Source organism: Amblyomma mixtum, chromosome 2 (genome assembly GCF_055824585.1).
Source record: "Amblyomma mixtum isolate Tamu chromosome 2, ASM5582458v1, whole genome shotgun sequence".
Classification (NCBI taxonomy): domain Eukaryota; kingdom Metazoa; phylum Arthropoda; class Arachnida; order Ixodida; family Ixodidae; genus Amblyomma; species Amblyomma mixtum.
In genome coordinates this window covers 265,604,222-265,620,800 of record NC_143013.1, presented here as the reverse complement: position 1 = coordinate 265,620,800, position 16,579 = coordinate 265,604,222, and the positions used below count along the sequence as shown (strand labels likewise).

Below are 16,579 nucleotides of genomic sequence, written 5' to 3'. Positions count from 1 at the left end.
ACGAAACAAAGTTCAAGACATAACACACAGTGCAAACTACACACACTCTGAAATTACACATAGCAAAACAGCATTTCTAAATGCCAACCATCATTTCTAAGAGCGGCCCATAAAACCAACCCTCATCCTGGATACCAGTTTGCTGCAACAACTCTCACACATAGTTGGTGAGCGTCTATCTAAACTCTTAACTGAATTCTGGAGTCCTACCTGCATAAGATTATATACCTACAAAACAGCAACAATAAAAATCAGCTGACTTATCAACAAAGTCAAACGGTCTTGATCAAAGCAGGGCCAACTTACAAAAGGCTTCGCCTTGTTGGCATCCATCTGCTTGGCAGCCGCCTGAGTGGGGAGGATGCTCGGCCCAGAGATGAGCCCCAGCGGGTTAATGACGAGCGTCTGCTGGCTCGTGCTGGTCGATGGCAGCTGGTAGCCACCATGGCCCATGACAGTGGTGCCCTTGGGGATCATCTGGCCCGAAGGGAGACAGGTCTTGCCAGCAGTCCCCATCATGTGGCAGTTGGTGGTCACCAGGGTTGGCGCACTGCTGATGGTCACCCCCTGAGCAGCAAGCACAGAGGAACCAAATAAAATGGAATGCTACTTGATTCTCTCTGGGGCGGCCATCTAAACCATCATGTGTCTGCTACACAAACCACCACTCGAACACCATGGAACCTTTCTCAGTGTGACATCAAAGAGCCTACGGCAAAAAATGTTCGCAGCTGTGCAGAAAAGTCCGCCTCAGTGTCAATGAAATCACTCCTCGGTAGGGGTGTGCGAATATCAAATTTTTCGAATACGAATCGAATACGAATACTTGGTTCCGAATATCGAATCGAACATCGAATAATCAAGGACAGACGCATTTAACCACTACAAAACATTATTTGAGCACCCAAGAACATCACAGTTAAACTATCGATGATTAAATGAACACAAAAGGTGTGTGTGGCTGCACAAAAAATTATCAGCCTCGAACATTATTCTTAGAAGAGTGGAAATATCAGAGAAGATGGCTGGTATCGCAGCATTGAATAAGGCTAGCTTGCCATCAGCACAAACGCGTGTTGCTGGGATGAACATAAAAGGTTGCAGTGAAGGAAAACCCGCTGTTCCACATAGTCAGGCAGAAGTACTTCCCTTCTAGCTGAAACGACTTCTCCAGCCACAGAAAATGCCCTCTCACTTGGCACTGAACTGGCACGTATTGCGAGGTATTTCGTGCACAGCTCTGACTATACCAGCTTCGCAGTTTTACCCACAAAGGAGCTCACCAGCGCAGTCAGCTACGGCATGGCCCTTGGAGGAAGGAAAAATTTTTGCGCATTGCTCTGGGCGCCGCCTTGTTGTTATGTCTCTGTCGATAGGGCTTGCGGACCGAAATGAACGCCGGTGCTCACAATGTATATTCGGCTAGATACGAATATTCGCGTCGAGTCGAATATTCGAGACAACACGAATACTTGGATTTCGAATCGAATACGAATACTAAAAATATAATATTCGATCGAAAATTTCGAATATTCGCACATCCCTACTTCTCGGTACATGTGGGAAACTATGTAAGGTTTTACATTTCTCATGGCAATGGGTAAGGAAAGAGGCAGGGTCGTCACCTTAGCTCCTGGGGTGACACTTGCAATGGAAACGGCCGGGATGATGGTAGCGGTCGCGTGCGGTGCACCTGCCGTGCCCTGCTTGGTCGGATCCACGTGAGCCTTGCTCTGCAGCTGCAAGTTGAGGCCCTGCAGCGCCCCCATGCTGTGCTGCTGGATGGCCAGGTTGCCGGGCAGCAGCATATGCTGCTGCCCCGAGTACAGCTGCGGCAGGTAGGCGTGGTTGGGCAGTTGCTGCTGGATCACTTGCACCTGCAGGTTGCAGGCAGAAAACCTTCATCATCAGAATGTCTGCCATGCAAAGCAGCTAAGGGACAGGTAGAGACAGTTGCGACAGCTTTTAACTCTGCCAGCTGATGGGTAGTGTAGGGAGCGCCAATATGAAAAAGCACATTACCCGCATTCAATCAATGTTTGCTCCCTTATTAGTGTTAATGAAATTCAAACTTTTCCGAAGAAAGTCAAACAAGCTTTTATTTCTCAGTGGAATGCCCGCGGGCTCCAGTCCCGGATTTCAGACACAACCGCTTCCCATTCTGGGGATCTGTGAACCGAATCTGCCCAACATTTTACGATTATCCCCGCCCTTTCACAGAGCCCAAGATCCTCGGCCCGTGGCCACAACAGCCGACTACCATCAAGGCTCATAAGGCACTGTTTTGTCCTTCCGAGAGACTGCCTTGCTTGCTAGATTGTGACTTTGTCTCTCGTTCCTTCTCTCTTCTCTTCCCTTTTTATCCCCTCATTCCCTTCCCCAGTGCCGGGTAGCCAACCGGAAACCTTTGTGGTTAACATCCCTGCCTTTCCCCCTCTCTTTATCTCTCTCTCTCAAACTTTTTCCTTTGTTTGAAACAGTTTTCCACTGGACAGATCATGCCCATAAGGCATTTTCAATTTAATTCTAGAAGTAACAACAAAATTCATTTTTCTGTGCAAACTGACAGTTCTCTTCGATTTCACGACCTTGAGCATTGGGTGGCACCTGCGTACTATGCATGTATCCTCACTACTGAAACTAAGCGCTCCAGAACAATGACAAGTGGCATCAGATTGCATGAAACAGCTGAAAAAATTTCGGCCGGGGAGGGATCCAATGATTGAGTGCTAATGTCGGAAGTCCCCAAGCTCCCACATTTCAGAGCAAGCCTGGCTTTTCTCCTGCACACATATGCAATAATGCAAAGAAGGATGGCACAGGAGCAAGCGTGGCTACAGGACATGTGTGTAGAACATGCGTATCAACATGAGCGCAAAAGGAATCTAACTGTGGTATCAAGCTGAGGTCACAACCATTCTTACGTCTTGCATCACAGTAAAGTCACCACTTCCCAAAGTACTCATCACACTCTGCTGTGCCACTGAGCAAAACATATTTATTAGGCTTCTGCAGTGAACAAGATGTAGGAGCAGGCCAGTTTAACCATTATCTAAGGCTCTTAAATGGCCTAGTTGGTTACTGGATCCAGACATAGTAACTAGTGCAAAAAGACACGGACAGCCAGGACTGAAAACAAAAATTTGATCAAAAAGATACCTGTAATCATCTGATAAAGCTACAGAACACTAAAACCTAGCTGCACACTCTAAGCTTTGATCAGGGCCCTCAAAAATGCTGAGCCATATAGCATATCCCTGCAGTTAACCTGCTGACAGCTGAACCACACACAGACACGCAGTTATCAGTCAGTGGTGTGTGGTGAGTGAGCAATAAAGTCAAGATATGAAAGACATCACCTATGGATGAAAGTACATGGCCAGCACGAAAGCAGCCTGCAACACTTCTGCACAACTTTTCATGGTGGCTGCATACATTCGTAAATTAGTACAATGGCTGTTCTTTTGCTTCTGGCATGTACTATCAGCGTCAAATGAAACGCGAACAAGCCAATTGAAACGCGAACAGCTCAACTCGCAGATATTATACTAGGGAGGCAAAATACACGAGCAGTTGATTTTGCCATCGAAGCCGAAAATACCGCTCTTCTGAAATGTTAATAGCCCACGCCTGTATTTCACCTCCAGCCTCTAATATGCTTGAATTTTTGTGCTCGCGTTTCAGGTGTTTTGTTTGCATTTCATTTGACGCTGATAGTATAGGTAAGTGCATTAAATACCTGTCGCTAATGGCACACTAAACTGGGTAGGCTGACTCACTATCACTCACTTGGCCCAAACTTGCGTGTGAGTGTGAGCTCATTACAGTCCGAGTGAATATGAGTCTGCATGAATTCATTGAGCTGTGCTGAACTGACACACAAGGAAAAAACAAGTCCCAAGTCGGTACATCTCGACTCTCAAGAGATGTCAATGCAATCGGGACTTTGTAACTCTCAGCCTGCGCGATTCTGCCAAGACAAGCTGGATTTCACGGCAGTGACCACTCACCGGCTGCAACTGGGACTGCGTCATGTTCTGCATAGCCTGCTGAGGAATGACAGTGCACGTGGACGAGTGCGGAGGCATGGGGCCTCCGAGAGGTGACTGTGGCTGCTGCGGCTGCAGATGCGCACTGGTCGTCATCGTGACGTGGTTCGGAACCTGGGTCACAGCCACTGAAGTTGTCGATGCCAAAGTGGGCTGCGAGCTGACCACGACCTGTTGTGTCTGTTGCTGCTGGGTCTGCTGCTGCTGCTGTTGTTGCTGCATGAACAGCAGGGAATAAGATCGAAACCATGCAGAACTGCCTTCACACTTTCCTGCAACTTAGCGTTAAGCAGACAAGCAAAAGCCATGTTGCCACACTTCAAAGCATCAGAAAGCAGAGTCAAGCATTCTCGCTAAGCCTAAGATTAAAGCAACTCTGGCTTCCATCTCAGTTTCAAATACAACAAATGTGCAGTACTGTAGACACCAACACTATCTACATTCACTACATTAGACGTTGATTCAATGTAAAGCGCCACAATCTCTACAGAACGTACAACTTCAATCACTGCAAACAACAAGCAAAAATTACTGCTCAAACACGGATTAACATACGTTGCATTGTAAGCTTATGCAAAAACAGAGAATGTGCAGAAGTATATTCACGCTTCCAGGAAACAAGCCAAGTGATGCAACCGTTGCTGCACACAGTTGGTGCAAAAAAAGCAATTGCGAAAAATATGATGTCAGTCTGACTGGCTTCATTGAAAATCTTATTGCCAGACTAACCTGCTGAACGTTCATGGGCGAGCTCACAGTGGGCGGTGGGGCAGGTGGCGGCATGGCGGTCTGTGTGGAAACCATCTCGGATGCAGCACGTCCACCAAGTCGTCACTACGCTGCTGTCACCATCTTCCGCCCTCTGTAGGACAGAGGAAAAGAGACAAGGGAAGTTACTCTTGCTGGCTAGGGGTATTATCTCTTTAGAGTGAAAACAGAGTACCCTTGTGGTTGAATACGGATTTGATCAGTGGAAAATAAGTTAAAAAATGCTGTGAACCAGTGGCAAAATTGACTGGCAAATTAAGTTGCGATGAACTGTGACTTGTTGGTAGCTGATTACTCAACAATTTCTGTCAGGCCTGCACTCTTCCACAAAATAAAACAGTAAATTATTAGTCCTTACTGTTCCAATTAGGGTCATTGAGGTAACTGCTGCAACTATCCTTCCATAAGGAAAGGCTGCACACAAAGTATTGCTCACACCAATGTTTCGCGCATGCGTGACAAAAAAAAACACAAAGCAAAAATTTATAGCGTGCCGAATTGGGGTCTAGCAACGCATGACCACGGTAAACAGCATTGTTAACGAAGCTGCGGTGACGCGCTATAGCTAAAATAGCCATTCAGTTTTCCCGAGCACTGACTGCACAAAAACAACGCATGAGGAGTACACACCCTCCAAGCATGAAACCTGCGTGCGCACCAAAATGCGCATCGTCAGAAAACGCTCCTTCGCTCCAATCCCAACTCGCGACAGCCCGCATCGATCGACGGACAAGCATCCAATCAGTAACTCCCCTTCGTCGTCGCCATGCTGGCGAAAGCACGGCTTCGCATTTCGCCGCTTGCGACTTCTCACACGCGGCACACACATACGCCGCATTTTATTCGACTGGCGCAGCTACCACAGCCATCGCGCGTCATACTGACATCACGGCATCGTGTGCGTTCGGCGACGGTACTTGCCGCGACTACGTCGTCATGCAACTTCGGCGACGTCGGGTGTCATACGCTCGGCGGTGCTCGGTGGGTAGGCATAGTAGCTGGCTTCATGTAAATCTCGCTGCTTCGGTATACTGTCTCGGTGCAACCGGCGTTCCAAAAAAACAAAAATATGCGAAAAGAAGAAAAGGACGGCCGCTCGCTCATTCCTCGCTCGAGCAAGCAGGCAAGCAAAAATGCAGCAGCGATATTGGATTCGTCGCGCGAGCCGAGCAACGCAGGAAGAAGGGAGAGGGGGCCGACCTATGTGGAAACGCCAGACAACCCGGCTGTTCGCTCGCTTCGCCGTGCCGCTCGGATGAAGTAGGTAGGGTCACACGAAGGAAGGGAGAAGGAAAGATAAGCCAGGGGAAGAACGAACGGACTAAACAAAGAAAGCCGTGCGCACCACCTCTTCTCGTTGCGCCGCAAATTAAAGAGCTCCCCACACCGCCCCAAGCGAGCCCCATCGCCCTCGCAACATGGGAGCGAATGGATTTTTCGCCGCGCCATGCTCCGCCCACAGCGCCAAGAGAAAGGAGGTTTGAGCCAATAGCAAAGCAGCTCCCTTTTGTACGCTATTCTCCTTTCTCCTTTCCCACCCTCTTCCGATTTTATCCATTTCTTTTTCTTCTCTCTCGCTCATCGCCCCAGCAATCGTCCTTTCATCTTTCGCCCTTTCAAAAGCAGCCCTTCCCCCTCGTGCTTTCATCTATCTATCCGCCGATCCATCTTCCTTCCCTTCTCCTCTCTTTGTGTTTATCTCCTGCTCTTTCGCCTTCGTTCTTGTCTTTATTTCGGTTCCCATGCTTGGATTGGCTTCGCCTCGTGCGCTGCTTTCGACCGGCACAGCAGCGCAAACAACGCCATCTGGCAACGCTAAATTTTGCCTCCCGAGCTTCCCCTTCATCACACCGCCCAAATGCCCTGTGTTCTCATTTTCTCTTCCTCTTAATTCGACAAAGTTCGTTTTTTTTTTCCCCCGACTTCCAAATCTTCCTGCAGGCAGCAAGAGTTCTATATTCCGCTTTTTTGCGTGCCGTTACTAGCCGAAATTCATGCGGGATTTAACGGCTCGCTAATGACGCTAATGACTTTGCAGACCCGGCATCTGGTTCGCACTGCTCTCTGCATGCATAATGCGTACGAGTTAGACGTCCTCTTCCGTCCTTACATTCGTCTTGTCTTGTTCCTTTCGCCTAGTTTATTTGTGCTTCTTTTTTTTTTTTCTCAGATTAAGTTCGTTCGCCCGTATTTTTACTGACGACCAGGAGTGCGCTCATTTTTGCGCATTACCCCACCTTCCCTCCACCTCGCTTCATTTTTTTTTTGCTATCCGAAGGAAATTAAGCCCCCAAGACGTAGCGCCGGATATTTATGACGGCGTCGCCCTGCACTTCGAACATTAAGAACGTATTTAGCGATCGTTCTGTGCGATAGTCGAGGTCTTTCACGCCTGGGTTATGCGTCTGAGATGGCGAGAAGTGATACGAAGGCACGTTTTCGGCGCCGAGGTAAAAGAAGTAGCAGTGCAGAGCCAGGAAAAGACGGGTGCGCCGAGGAACGATTTAAATTCGCAAAACTAACTGATTGAAGCAAAGATAGATGGCGCCAGGCCTTCTACTGCTTGCCTATTTTAAATGCCTACTGATAGATGGAGGCACCGACACTGCCACCGGAGCCTTTCGCGTCTTGTCGCAAGGAAGCTGGCGTTCATGCTTGTGTGTGTGTGTACGTAGTTACGTCGGGTCAGAGACCGAAACTACCAGTGAATTTCATGAAGACAGCGTAAAAGTTGTGACCCCTTAATTTTTCAAGTGTTCCATGGCCCGCTGGACAACACAAAGTGCTACTATATACAAATATATTAGAGCTCTCTGAGCCGCATAGGAGCGGTCTATTTTGCTGAAAACTTTTCAGGGCTGAGCATAGCGTAAACTCTTGACAAAAAAAGCTGTATTCTTGCGGCTCTTATTGGGGCATGCATCGTCGCTCAGCCATCCACCCCTCCCATACAAGAAGTCACACGGGGCCTCTTCCGAAAAAAAAAAAAAAAATGCTGACTACGTGCTCGATGGTTTGAAAGAATTCAGAGAAGGCATAATGCGGGGAAAAGAATTTTTCCCGGCTAGCATACGCCCAGCTTGATGCTGACGCTAAGGAGCTCAGAAATGTTTGTTTTTGAAAGCTATTTTATCAGAAATATGCGTGTGACTAACTTTACCTCCACAAAAGGCACTGCCGGACAAGTGCAGAACTACAGCGAAGCGTCAGATAAGTCGTGAGGACACTGACACTGGTATCGGCTGGGACAACCCGTCGACTTTTCCCAAACTCAATTCTATGCCGGGTACTGCGAAAACTTGGCAGTCACATGTACTCTGTGTTCCAGATCCAACAAGCACAGGCAAACCTAACTGTGAAAGCCCTGCCTTACGAGCTTGCAAAAGGAGAGAAAAATCGCAGCACCAAAAAAAGTAAGAAGCAAGAAATCAGAGAAGGTGCCAATGCGGCGAAGTTGAAGCGGATAGCGCAAAGGGAGTGGTGAGTGAAAAAAAAAAAACAGAAACAGCAGCAACCAGCCTGCGCGCCGAATCTCACCGATACAAGCGCACACGCACGCTTTGGTCCCGCCCGTTCGTTGCCAAGGTCCACGGCTTATCATTAGGGAGCGTGCGCTCTCGGAAAACCTGCATTATGCAGAGGGACGGGTAGCTACGCGCACCGGCACGACGCAGCCATGCGATACAGCCGGACCCGGAGCGGGCGAAAAGAAGAAAACAGCAGCCTACGTAATAAAGGAGTGGTGGTGGGGGGGAATGAGTATGAAACGTGTCAGGCGCCGGCGGCGGCGGCAGCCAGCCGTCCCACCGGCGGCTTCTGGCCTACTGCGTCGGGTGTGACGTCACGCGTCGGGGCCCACCCCCCATTGGCCGGCGGGGAGCGGCGCAGGCTTCGTTAGTTGGCTTCGTGCCCTGGGGCGTCCTTCGGGCCGCGCGACTCGCCTTCCAATAATCAACGTCATTTCCAAAGGGAAGAGGGATGGGGGGAAACAAGCCGCTCGAAACGACGGACGGAGGTGGAGGGGGGAAAAGCGGCTAGAGTGCAACGAGAAGGAAATAAACAAAAAAAAAACCATCAACGACGAAAGAGGCTGGCGCTGAACCGCAACCAAACGATGCCAGTGTTGAGGGAGAAAGAAAAAAAAAAAGCGAGCAGGCGGTGACGAGGGAAGAGAGAGAGAGGCGACAACTGCGGAGAGCGTGGAAGGAGAGAGGAGCGAGGAGGAGACCAAGGGGGCGCCGTAAACTAAATGAGGAAAACCGAAATTAAGAGGGCGAGCCGGGCTCCGCTGCAGGGGACAGGGCGAAGGGAAATGGCTCGCACAAGCGCGCGCGCGCGCTTGCGAGAGGGTCGATCGACAGACTCGAAACGACGCGAGGGCTGGAAGCGAGCTCTTTTTTTTTTCCTGCCTCGAGCTTCCCTTCCGTTAATCTTCAATCTTTCGCCAAGAAAAAAAAAAGGAAAGAGCATAGAAAACAAATAAATTCCCGGAAAGAAAAAAGATACGGCGAGAAAAGGAGCATCGGCGCGGTGGTATCGGCCCCTCCTACACTTCCGTCTCCTTCGCGCGCGCAGCGCGTCTGTTTTCCGTCTCCGGCACATCTTTACTGCTGCTGCTCTCGGGTCGCGGCGCCCGCTCGCCGCTCGGTCCCTCTCCTCCTTGCGAGCGCAAGGCGCCCACGTGCTCGCGGCGTGCGTGTGGGGACCGGCAGCGGCGTCGTCCTCGATATGAGGTAACGATTGTTATTTATTCCGCCATCGGCGAACGACGCTGGGAGGGGCTTGCTTGCTACGAAACGAAACACCGCAGTCGCCCCCGTTTTTCTTCGCCCTCGCCTCCTTTATCTTTTCTTTCCCCCACTCTAGTCAGTGCCCACCCTCTTGCCAAATTTTTCTTGGAGTGTTCACTCCTCGCCGTGTGGACATCTCTCCTACACCACGTGCCGTTCTAATTGCTACCATCGGCATTCCGACACGGAGGGCCGTGTCTATCAGCGGTGCTTGTAGTTTGAGGCATTGCAGTTGAAAACGATTGCTTTACTACGCAAGAAGAAAAAAATTGAGACACTGAAACGGAACTGCCCGCCGATCGGCCACCACAGTGCGGACGTTGGGTTCCAAGGCAGAAAGGGATGGTAGAGAAGGTGCAATAGATGACAAAGAAATTAAAGAAAGATATTAATGAATGACGCAATGCGTCGCGAGGCCGTGATACTTCTCCCTGTGCCCGGCAGCACTCAAACATTTCGATCCTTCCTTCACGGGCAGTTGGCCGCACTCCGCGGAGAAGTCTTCACGCATTATTGCATGAGAGTGACAAAAGTTTTTCGCCACCACAATCACCCGGAAACACCAGACAGACAATCGAATGCTAACCGGATGCATGTCTGTACGCATTCGGACATTGTTACATGCCCATGTAATAGAACAGCGAAGACGAGGGGGAGCGCAATTCTCAGCTTAGTGCACAGTCGAACCCACGACACCCCAATATAGGGCATGCAAATTGTCTTTAATCCCAGGACCTTCGTGCAAAACTCACAGCGACAACTTCGGTTATGTCGAGAAAACTACAACGACTGTGTGGTAAAATGCACACACACAAAAAAAATGCACTGCCGCGCTCAGTATGACGTGCAACGCGTCCGAAGTGAGCCAGCTAAAGGTTCTTCACAATAGTAAATCAATGCGCCTTCACAAAGAGCGCCAAACTTCCACAGACATTTAGCGTACTTTGTTATCTGCATCTACGGCTATAGTCGAATACAACTCAAGAAGGAAGCGGCAGATGCCCCTCAAAAGAGCCCCTCCAGCCAATGATGTCGACCCTTGACTGATCCCTTTGGACCAGCTAGTGTGGAATCCCAAGGGGTGGCTGATGAATGGGGAACAGCCACGGCTTAATCGGATTAAGCATGTAGCACTGCAGAGGGTTTTTGTACGCTGGTTATGTTTGAGTTCTTTTGACATGTCCACACCATGGTGTACATAGAGTCGCAATTTCTATGGAAAATTGGCAGTTACTCTTGTAAAGGGTGAGGTACAATTTTGTTCATTAATTCATTCGAGAACTAAGCTCCCGCCACAGATCGTGCATAACTCATATTAAGTGCGACAGCTTTTTTTAAAGACATAGCCAATTTTTAAAAAATCTACAAAAATACATCTAATCAAATCTCCCAGTTCAACTACATATAATCGTGTGTTCACTGCGCTGCAAAACCGTGTGCCACAGTTCGAACCTTTTCGGCGAACGCTCTGTAAGGCAGGCAAAAACGTAGAAAGCTTTACATCATTCCAGCAGTGATTCTACTACATCGCACTGTTTGCCAAACGTCTGATAAACATGAGTGTGCAGGCCAGATTGTAAGCTTTGATGGCGATGATACCGAAACAGAGCTGCTGCAAATGGGCATGCACATCATGTTCCTAGAGCCGAGTAGATAAGCTGTCGACCTCAATTTTTTACCCAGTTATCAGTGGAGCTGTGAACAGCATGCGACACGACACGTGTTGACACTCGCGCCTTGATGCGTACAGGAACGATGGCTTCATGCAACAAGGTACGGATAACACCGCCGGTACCCCCATAAGAAAATGTCCACACTACTGCTCTGGCCCAAATCAATAAGCCAATAAAGAAATTCGCAAGTTGATTGATTGACAACGCACGACAATGCGGCCAACACAAGGCTTACTCCCTTCATTATGCTGCGATGTAGCAGCTGCGGCTCCAGGAGACAGTGCAACATAATACTGTTCCAGCAGAACATACAGATGGCTGGTGACAGTACATAAATGCGTTCATGACACTCCTGACTAGTTTTTTAACGAGTAAGATCGCCAGTTCACCTTCAATACAATGCGTAAAGTAACGCCTAGATTTAACTGTAGAGATAGGTTTCATTGTTACTCTTAAAAAACTGTCACACGCCCTCGAGAGCCGGAAGAATGCGAACCGCGTAACGACGAAGACATTCGTGCGCTAAATGAATGACGGAATGGACGTAATCTGACGAATCACAGCATACACCGCCAGCCTCAATCGACGGAGCAAAATGACGGCGCTCGGTGACCTCCGTCGAGTTTTCAAACGCCATTCCATATAAGGGGACAGCTCCGTACGTGCAGCGGAAACCACGTGTTCACGGAGGCACGCGGTTGTCCGCTTTTAATGACCATCAAGATGCCGCGGGGAGACGCGCGCGCCGCAGTTTGCCGCAACCCAGCAAGTTTCACCATGGGAGCTGCACCGTATCAGGGAACGACAGTCGCCTACTATTTCCGGAGAGGAGCCAAACGAGCGACGCACTCAGACTACGGCGAAGATAGACGAAGCGATAGGTCATTCCCCGCTGCGCTCGCCAGACAGGTCCGTCGGTAAACCGTTGCCGAAAGCGGTCAGCCGTTGCAAACCGCACACACGCCGGCGAGCGCCGCTGCTGCCTGCAAGCAAACCAGCTATCGGGCCCAGAGCCGGCAAGGCGGACAGCAATCTGACTTCCGCGCATGCGCGACCTTGGACGAAACCACTTTGCCCCGGAGGGAGCGAGCGCACTTCCGCGAACAGACAGCGCGCGAGCTAGTACGCATGCGCGACCTTGGGAGAGACCACTTCGCATGGAAAGGGGGGGTGCGAAAGCTCGAGGGGGCGGCGGCGGGAAAAGAGAGAGAGAGAGGAAAGCAGAGAGAATGCCAAGGGCGTTGTCCGCATTTTGTGCACTTCTGAGAGGCTGCTGCAAATGCAAGCTGGCGCTTCCCCCGCTTCGGCGGCAGTGGGGTGTGCGTTGTGTTCCTGTCGCCCCAACCCTGGGTGTGTCGCGGGGTCCAAGGTACAACCCGATAGCCCGACGGATGGGGAAAGAGAAACGCGGCAGAGGAGGGGAGACGAATGGCGGTTGCGCACACAGGCGACCGGGCGCGCTTGCTTGATTGCAGTCAAATTACGGGCCTAGCCTCCAGAGGACGACCGACCCACAGCCCCTGTTCTCTCTTTTCATTTTTGTCTTTTCTTCGCCGGGGGGCTAAGGGCCGGAACGCGCCCTTCTGACGCCGTCAAAATGTTTTGGCGCGTGCGCTGTACCGTGCGCAGAAAGCGGCAACTGCTGCCGCCCAAGAAAGCGAGGCTGGAAGGATGCAGGGAGCAGACATAATCGACCGTGCAACTTTCTCCGTTCGTTTCGCTGTTCCGTCATTAGGGAGTGTTCACGGCGGCAAGCAAAGGATGAGCTGTCGTGTACGGCTAAGCGCGATTTCTAGTGGGCGACACATATATCGTTAGCGAAACCGAGCAGTAACCCCGGTCGCCTTCAAAGCACCGTATAAGCAAAAAGTCACGCCCGTATGGTGGCGCTGTCTACCGTGGCAACACCGAACAACATTTTTGGTTGGTACATGCGGTCCGCTGAGATGACCAGACCACCAGGCATAATCCTACAATGTGCCAGCACGCGCCATTGTCACAGAACGGCGGCGCCGATGTTAGGCTGCCTAGAACAGCAAGTACGGACGACCAGTGCAGGGAGCTAGAATCACCTAAGAAAGTGAAAATCAAAATTTATGCGAAAAACAAATTTTCGCAATAAAATATTAAGTCACATTGCTTCTTGAATGCACTTCACCTGGGTGACTCATGCTTAGAGAGGATATATTGTTTTGGTAACTAGGTTGATGCACACAAGCGACCGCAAAGTGCTGAGTAGTTAAAGTGGATTCGCAACATCCACGTCAAAGTTGTGGGCTCGTCTGACCACTTACAGGATGCTGAGAGCACAGCGATCAAAACACTTATTAGCTTTTAATGTTTGACTGCATCAAAATTCTTGAGCTTATAATTTCGTCTCGTGATTAGCTTCTTGTTGAGGTAGCAAGAAAAATAAATCAGCAATGCGGACTATTTCTGTCATGGAGGAATTCGCGGTTCGGCGATCCTGAACGTGGGAGTCGCACTGGCCCGGAATCAATAACACTTCTAGCAGCTGCTGCCGTGTGTGTTCGGCCCGATGCACTCGTAATCTTCAGAGGCGGATGAAATGGAGTCACGAACTAAACGGTCTGAGATAGCCGAAGTAAATGGAAGACGTCAAGTGGACTCAATTTCAGCATCCCTGAACATATTCCTTATACTGGAATATATTGTAAGGCACTGGCACGAAAATATTGAAGGTAATGGTCCATTCTTCTGATGCGCAACAAAACCTTTCTCTTAAAGCTTTTCCATCACTCGCACGGAGTAGTTAACAGTGCCATAGAAAACCATTGAGGAACGTTTTCGACGAAAGCAAGGACCTTAAAGGGGCCCCGCGATGATTTCCTCGGTACCAGTTAATATCGTTAAATAGATTCGTCATGCTTTCCAGAGACCAGAGCAAAAAGAATTATTGAAATCGGAGCATGCAAACGAAAGTTATTCCACTCTGAAAATTCGAAATGAAAAGCTCACACTAAAACGCACCTCACTCGCCCATTTCACTCACCCAGTGCCGAGATTGGGCGCTACCAATCAGAACCGCACCTAGCGCACACGCAGCGGAAGCATGCATGCAGTTGTTGCTTTGTCGGGGCTGTAGACAGCCGAGCATTTTGACGGCGTCTGCCCCCCGTGTACGCGACGCCGTAGTCAGGGCAGGGGTGACTAACAACAAAGGAAGCTCCCCGAAGTTCCTTTTTAGGTCGGAGTGGAAGGCTGTGGGCAGTAGCCCCCCCCACTCGACTGTGTCGACAGGCTTTTTTTTTCGCTGCCGTCTTGGTATGGTCACGGCCGGTCTCGACGTGCGCGCTTTCTGTTTTGAGCCAACGTTTTTTGAACAGCCCTAGCCGCCACCAAGGTTTGAAGCGGAATGGAAAGTGTCGCCCCTAGCTGTATTCTTGTTAGTTTTCGTTCGCTTTCCCTGCTTCTTTCCAGTTTTTGTGGCATGCAAAAAGCTTTCAGTGCTCAGAGACATAATATTTTGGATTCATTTCGCAAGTATAAAGGAACAATATGCAAACTGGACGCCCAACCAATGAGAAATGCAGCGCCCTATCTGGATGCCACCTCATTTCCGCTGCCGCAAATGGCCGCCGCGTTGAGACACCATCGGCTCGAAACAAGCATTTCTAGCGAAGATTAAAATATCAAATATTATGATTTCGGTGATCTCATTGCGCGTTCGGGACTTACAATGTCCCTTACTCTGCATACAAAGAATAAAGACCCCATGCTTTATCTACGTCGCAGGGCACCTTTAATAGCAGAAAAATGCAAGCTTGGGGAGATGTTATACAGGGTGTTTCATCTAAGACTTGACACAATTTTTAAAAATAAGCTTTTCGAGTTAGAAGAGCGATTTTTTTTTTGCATATTTGTCAGGGCTGATGAAGTACATCAGAATATAGCTCAGGCGTACTAACCAGCAGGCTAGCTAACTAATATTGAATAGTTAACTTTTAACTATTATGGTTACGCTTTTTAATTATAAAAAGGCGTGTGTAGCCCACAGTAACTTATAACGATATCAGCTTTTAGAATTTCGAAAAGGCGGTAAACCTCGGCCCTGTGGCGCAACGAATTTTGGCTGTTTCGACGAGTTACGTGCACTGGAGATGTTGCTTTGCCTGCAGGGTTCTCGAAAGCGCATGCATTTTGGCCCGATGTAGGCACACAGCGCTGAGGGTAACCGCGTTTTCGAAATTCTGAAAACTGATATGGATATTACTTGCGTGGGCAACACGCCTCTCAATAATTAAGGAGCCCAAAAGCAATAGTTAAAAAAGTAACTATTCAGTATTAGTTAACCAGACTAGTTAACCAGACTGCTAGTTAGCACGTCTTACTTGTATTCTAATGCACTACATCGCTGGCAATGCTATGCGCCGAAAAAAGCCCTCTTCTAACTCAAAAAGCCTATTTTTAAACACTGTGCAAAGCCTGAGGTGAAACACCGTGTGTGTTGATTGTTATAGTGAAATCTTGCCATTTCTGAAAAAAAAAATTGCTTTCATAAACAATTTCCGGTTGAAAAATGCCATTGTTCAAAATTGCTGGATACGGATACGCAGCGACGTCCCAGAATCTTGCTGCTGATGTTGACGACAGTGCGTGCGTGTAGTAGTAGTAAGTAGTAAGTGCATGAAGGAAGAGGAAAGGAAACTAGCACGGGCCTGCGACTTTCATTTCATTTCATTTATTTTACCCTCAGGGCTTTCGCATTACAGAGGGGTTATCGCCACCACCACTGCCGGCGTGCAGATAGGGAGGAGGATAGGTAGAGGGGATAAGAAGGAAATAAAGGGGAGGGAAAGAGGAGCGTCTTTAAGGCGCCGTCGCTGTCATCAGCCGCCGAGGACTAGCAATAGCTGTCCAAGCCCGTGTCCTCCAGGAAGGCAAGGAGGGACCGAAGGGCCTTGCTGGTGTTGGGTCCGGACGGGAAGAGCAAGGCACTTGCCGTGTCAGCCGGGAGAAGCGCGAGTCTGTAGATATACGGCCTCTGAAGCAGCCGTCGTGGAGCTGGTTGGTCCAGCAGTATTCGAAAGTGAAGCCGAAAACCCCTTTGTAATGCTCTCAAGTCATCTGGCGTTGAGAAAGTTAATGTATCACGACAGCTGAATGCAGGAAAGGTGTCTCTGCTTTACTAGTGATCGCTCTGATTTGCACATTCCTGCTGCACATTCCTGCACAAGTTCGCTGAACTCTCTGATGCGCGATTCAGCCTCCAGCACAGAATGTATGGCGCGGTGTAGCTACTTCGGGATGTGCACCTGTCCCCGGTCGAAGGGTTACC

The 16,579-nt window shown here is 49.4% G+C and overlaps 1 protein-coding gene across 17 annotated transcripts in view; it reads right to left on the bottom strand.

Annotated features, from left to right (window-relative positions):
* LOC149363870 (uncharacterized) overlaps positions 1-16,579 on the bottom strand; it is a 234,178-nt gene that overhangs the window by 29,011 nt on the left and 188,588 nt on the right. For 12 of the 17 annotated variants that reach the window (XM_089573838.1, XM_089573836.1, XM_089573844.1 and 9 more), the window contains 4 exons: positions 4,779-4,911; positions 4,011-4,265; positions 1,626-1,877; positions 307-567 (listed from right to left, as the gene is read on the bottom strand). In XM_089573838.1, the coding sequence (XP_089429964.1) occupies positions 307-567; positions 1,626-1,877; positions 4,011-4,265; positions 4,779-4,853 (843 nt within the window). In that variant the 5' untranslated portion in view covers positions 4,854-4,911. The other 5 variants (XM_089573843.1, XM_089573842.1, XM_089573840.1 and 2 more) reach the window with 5 other exon arrangements.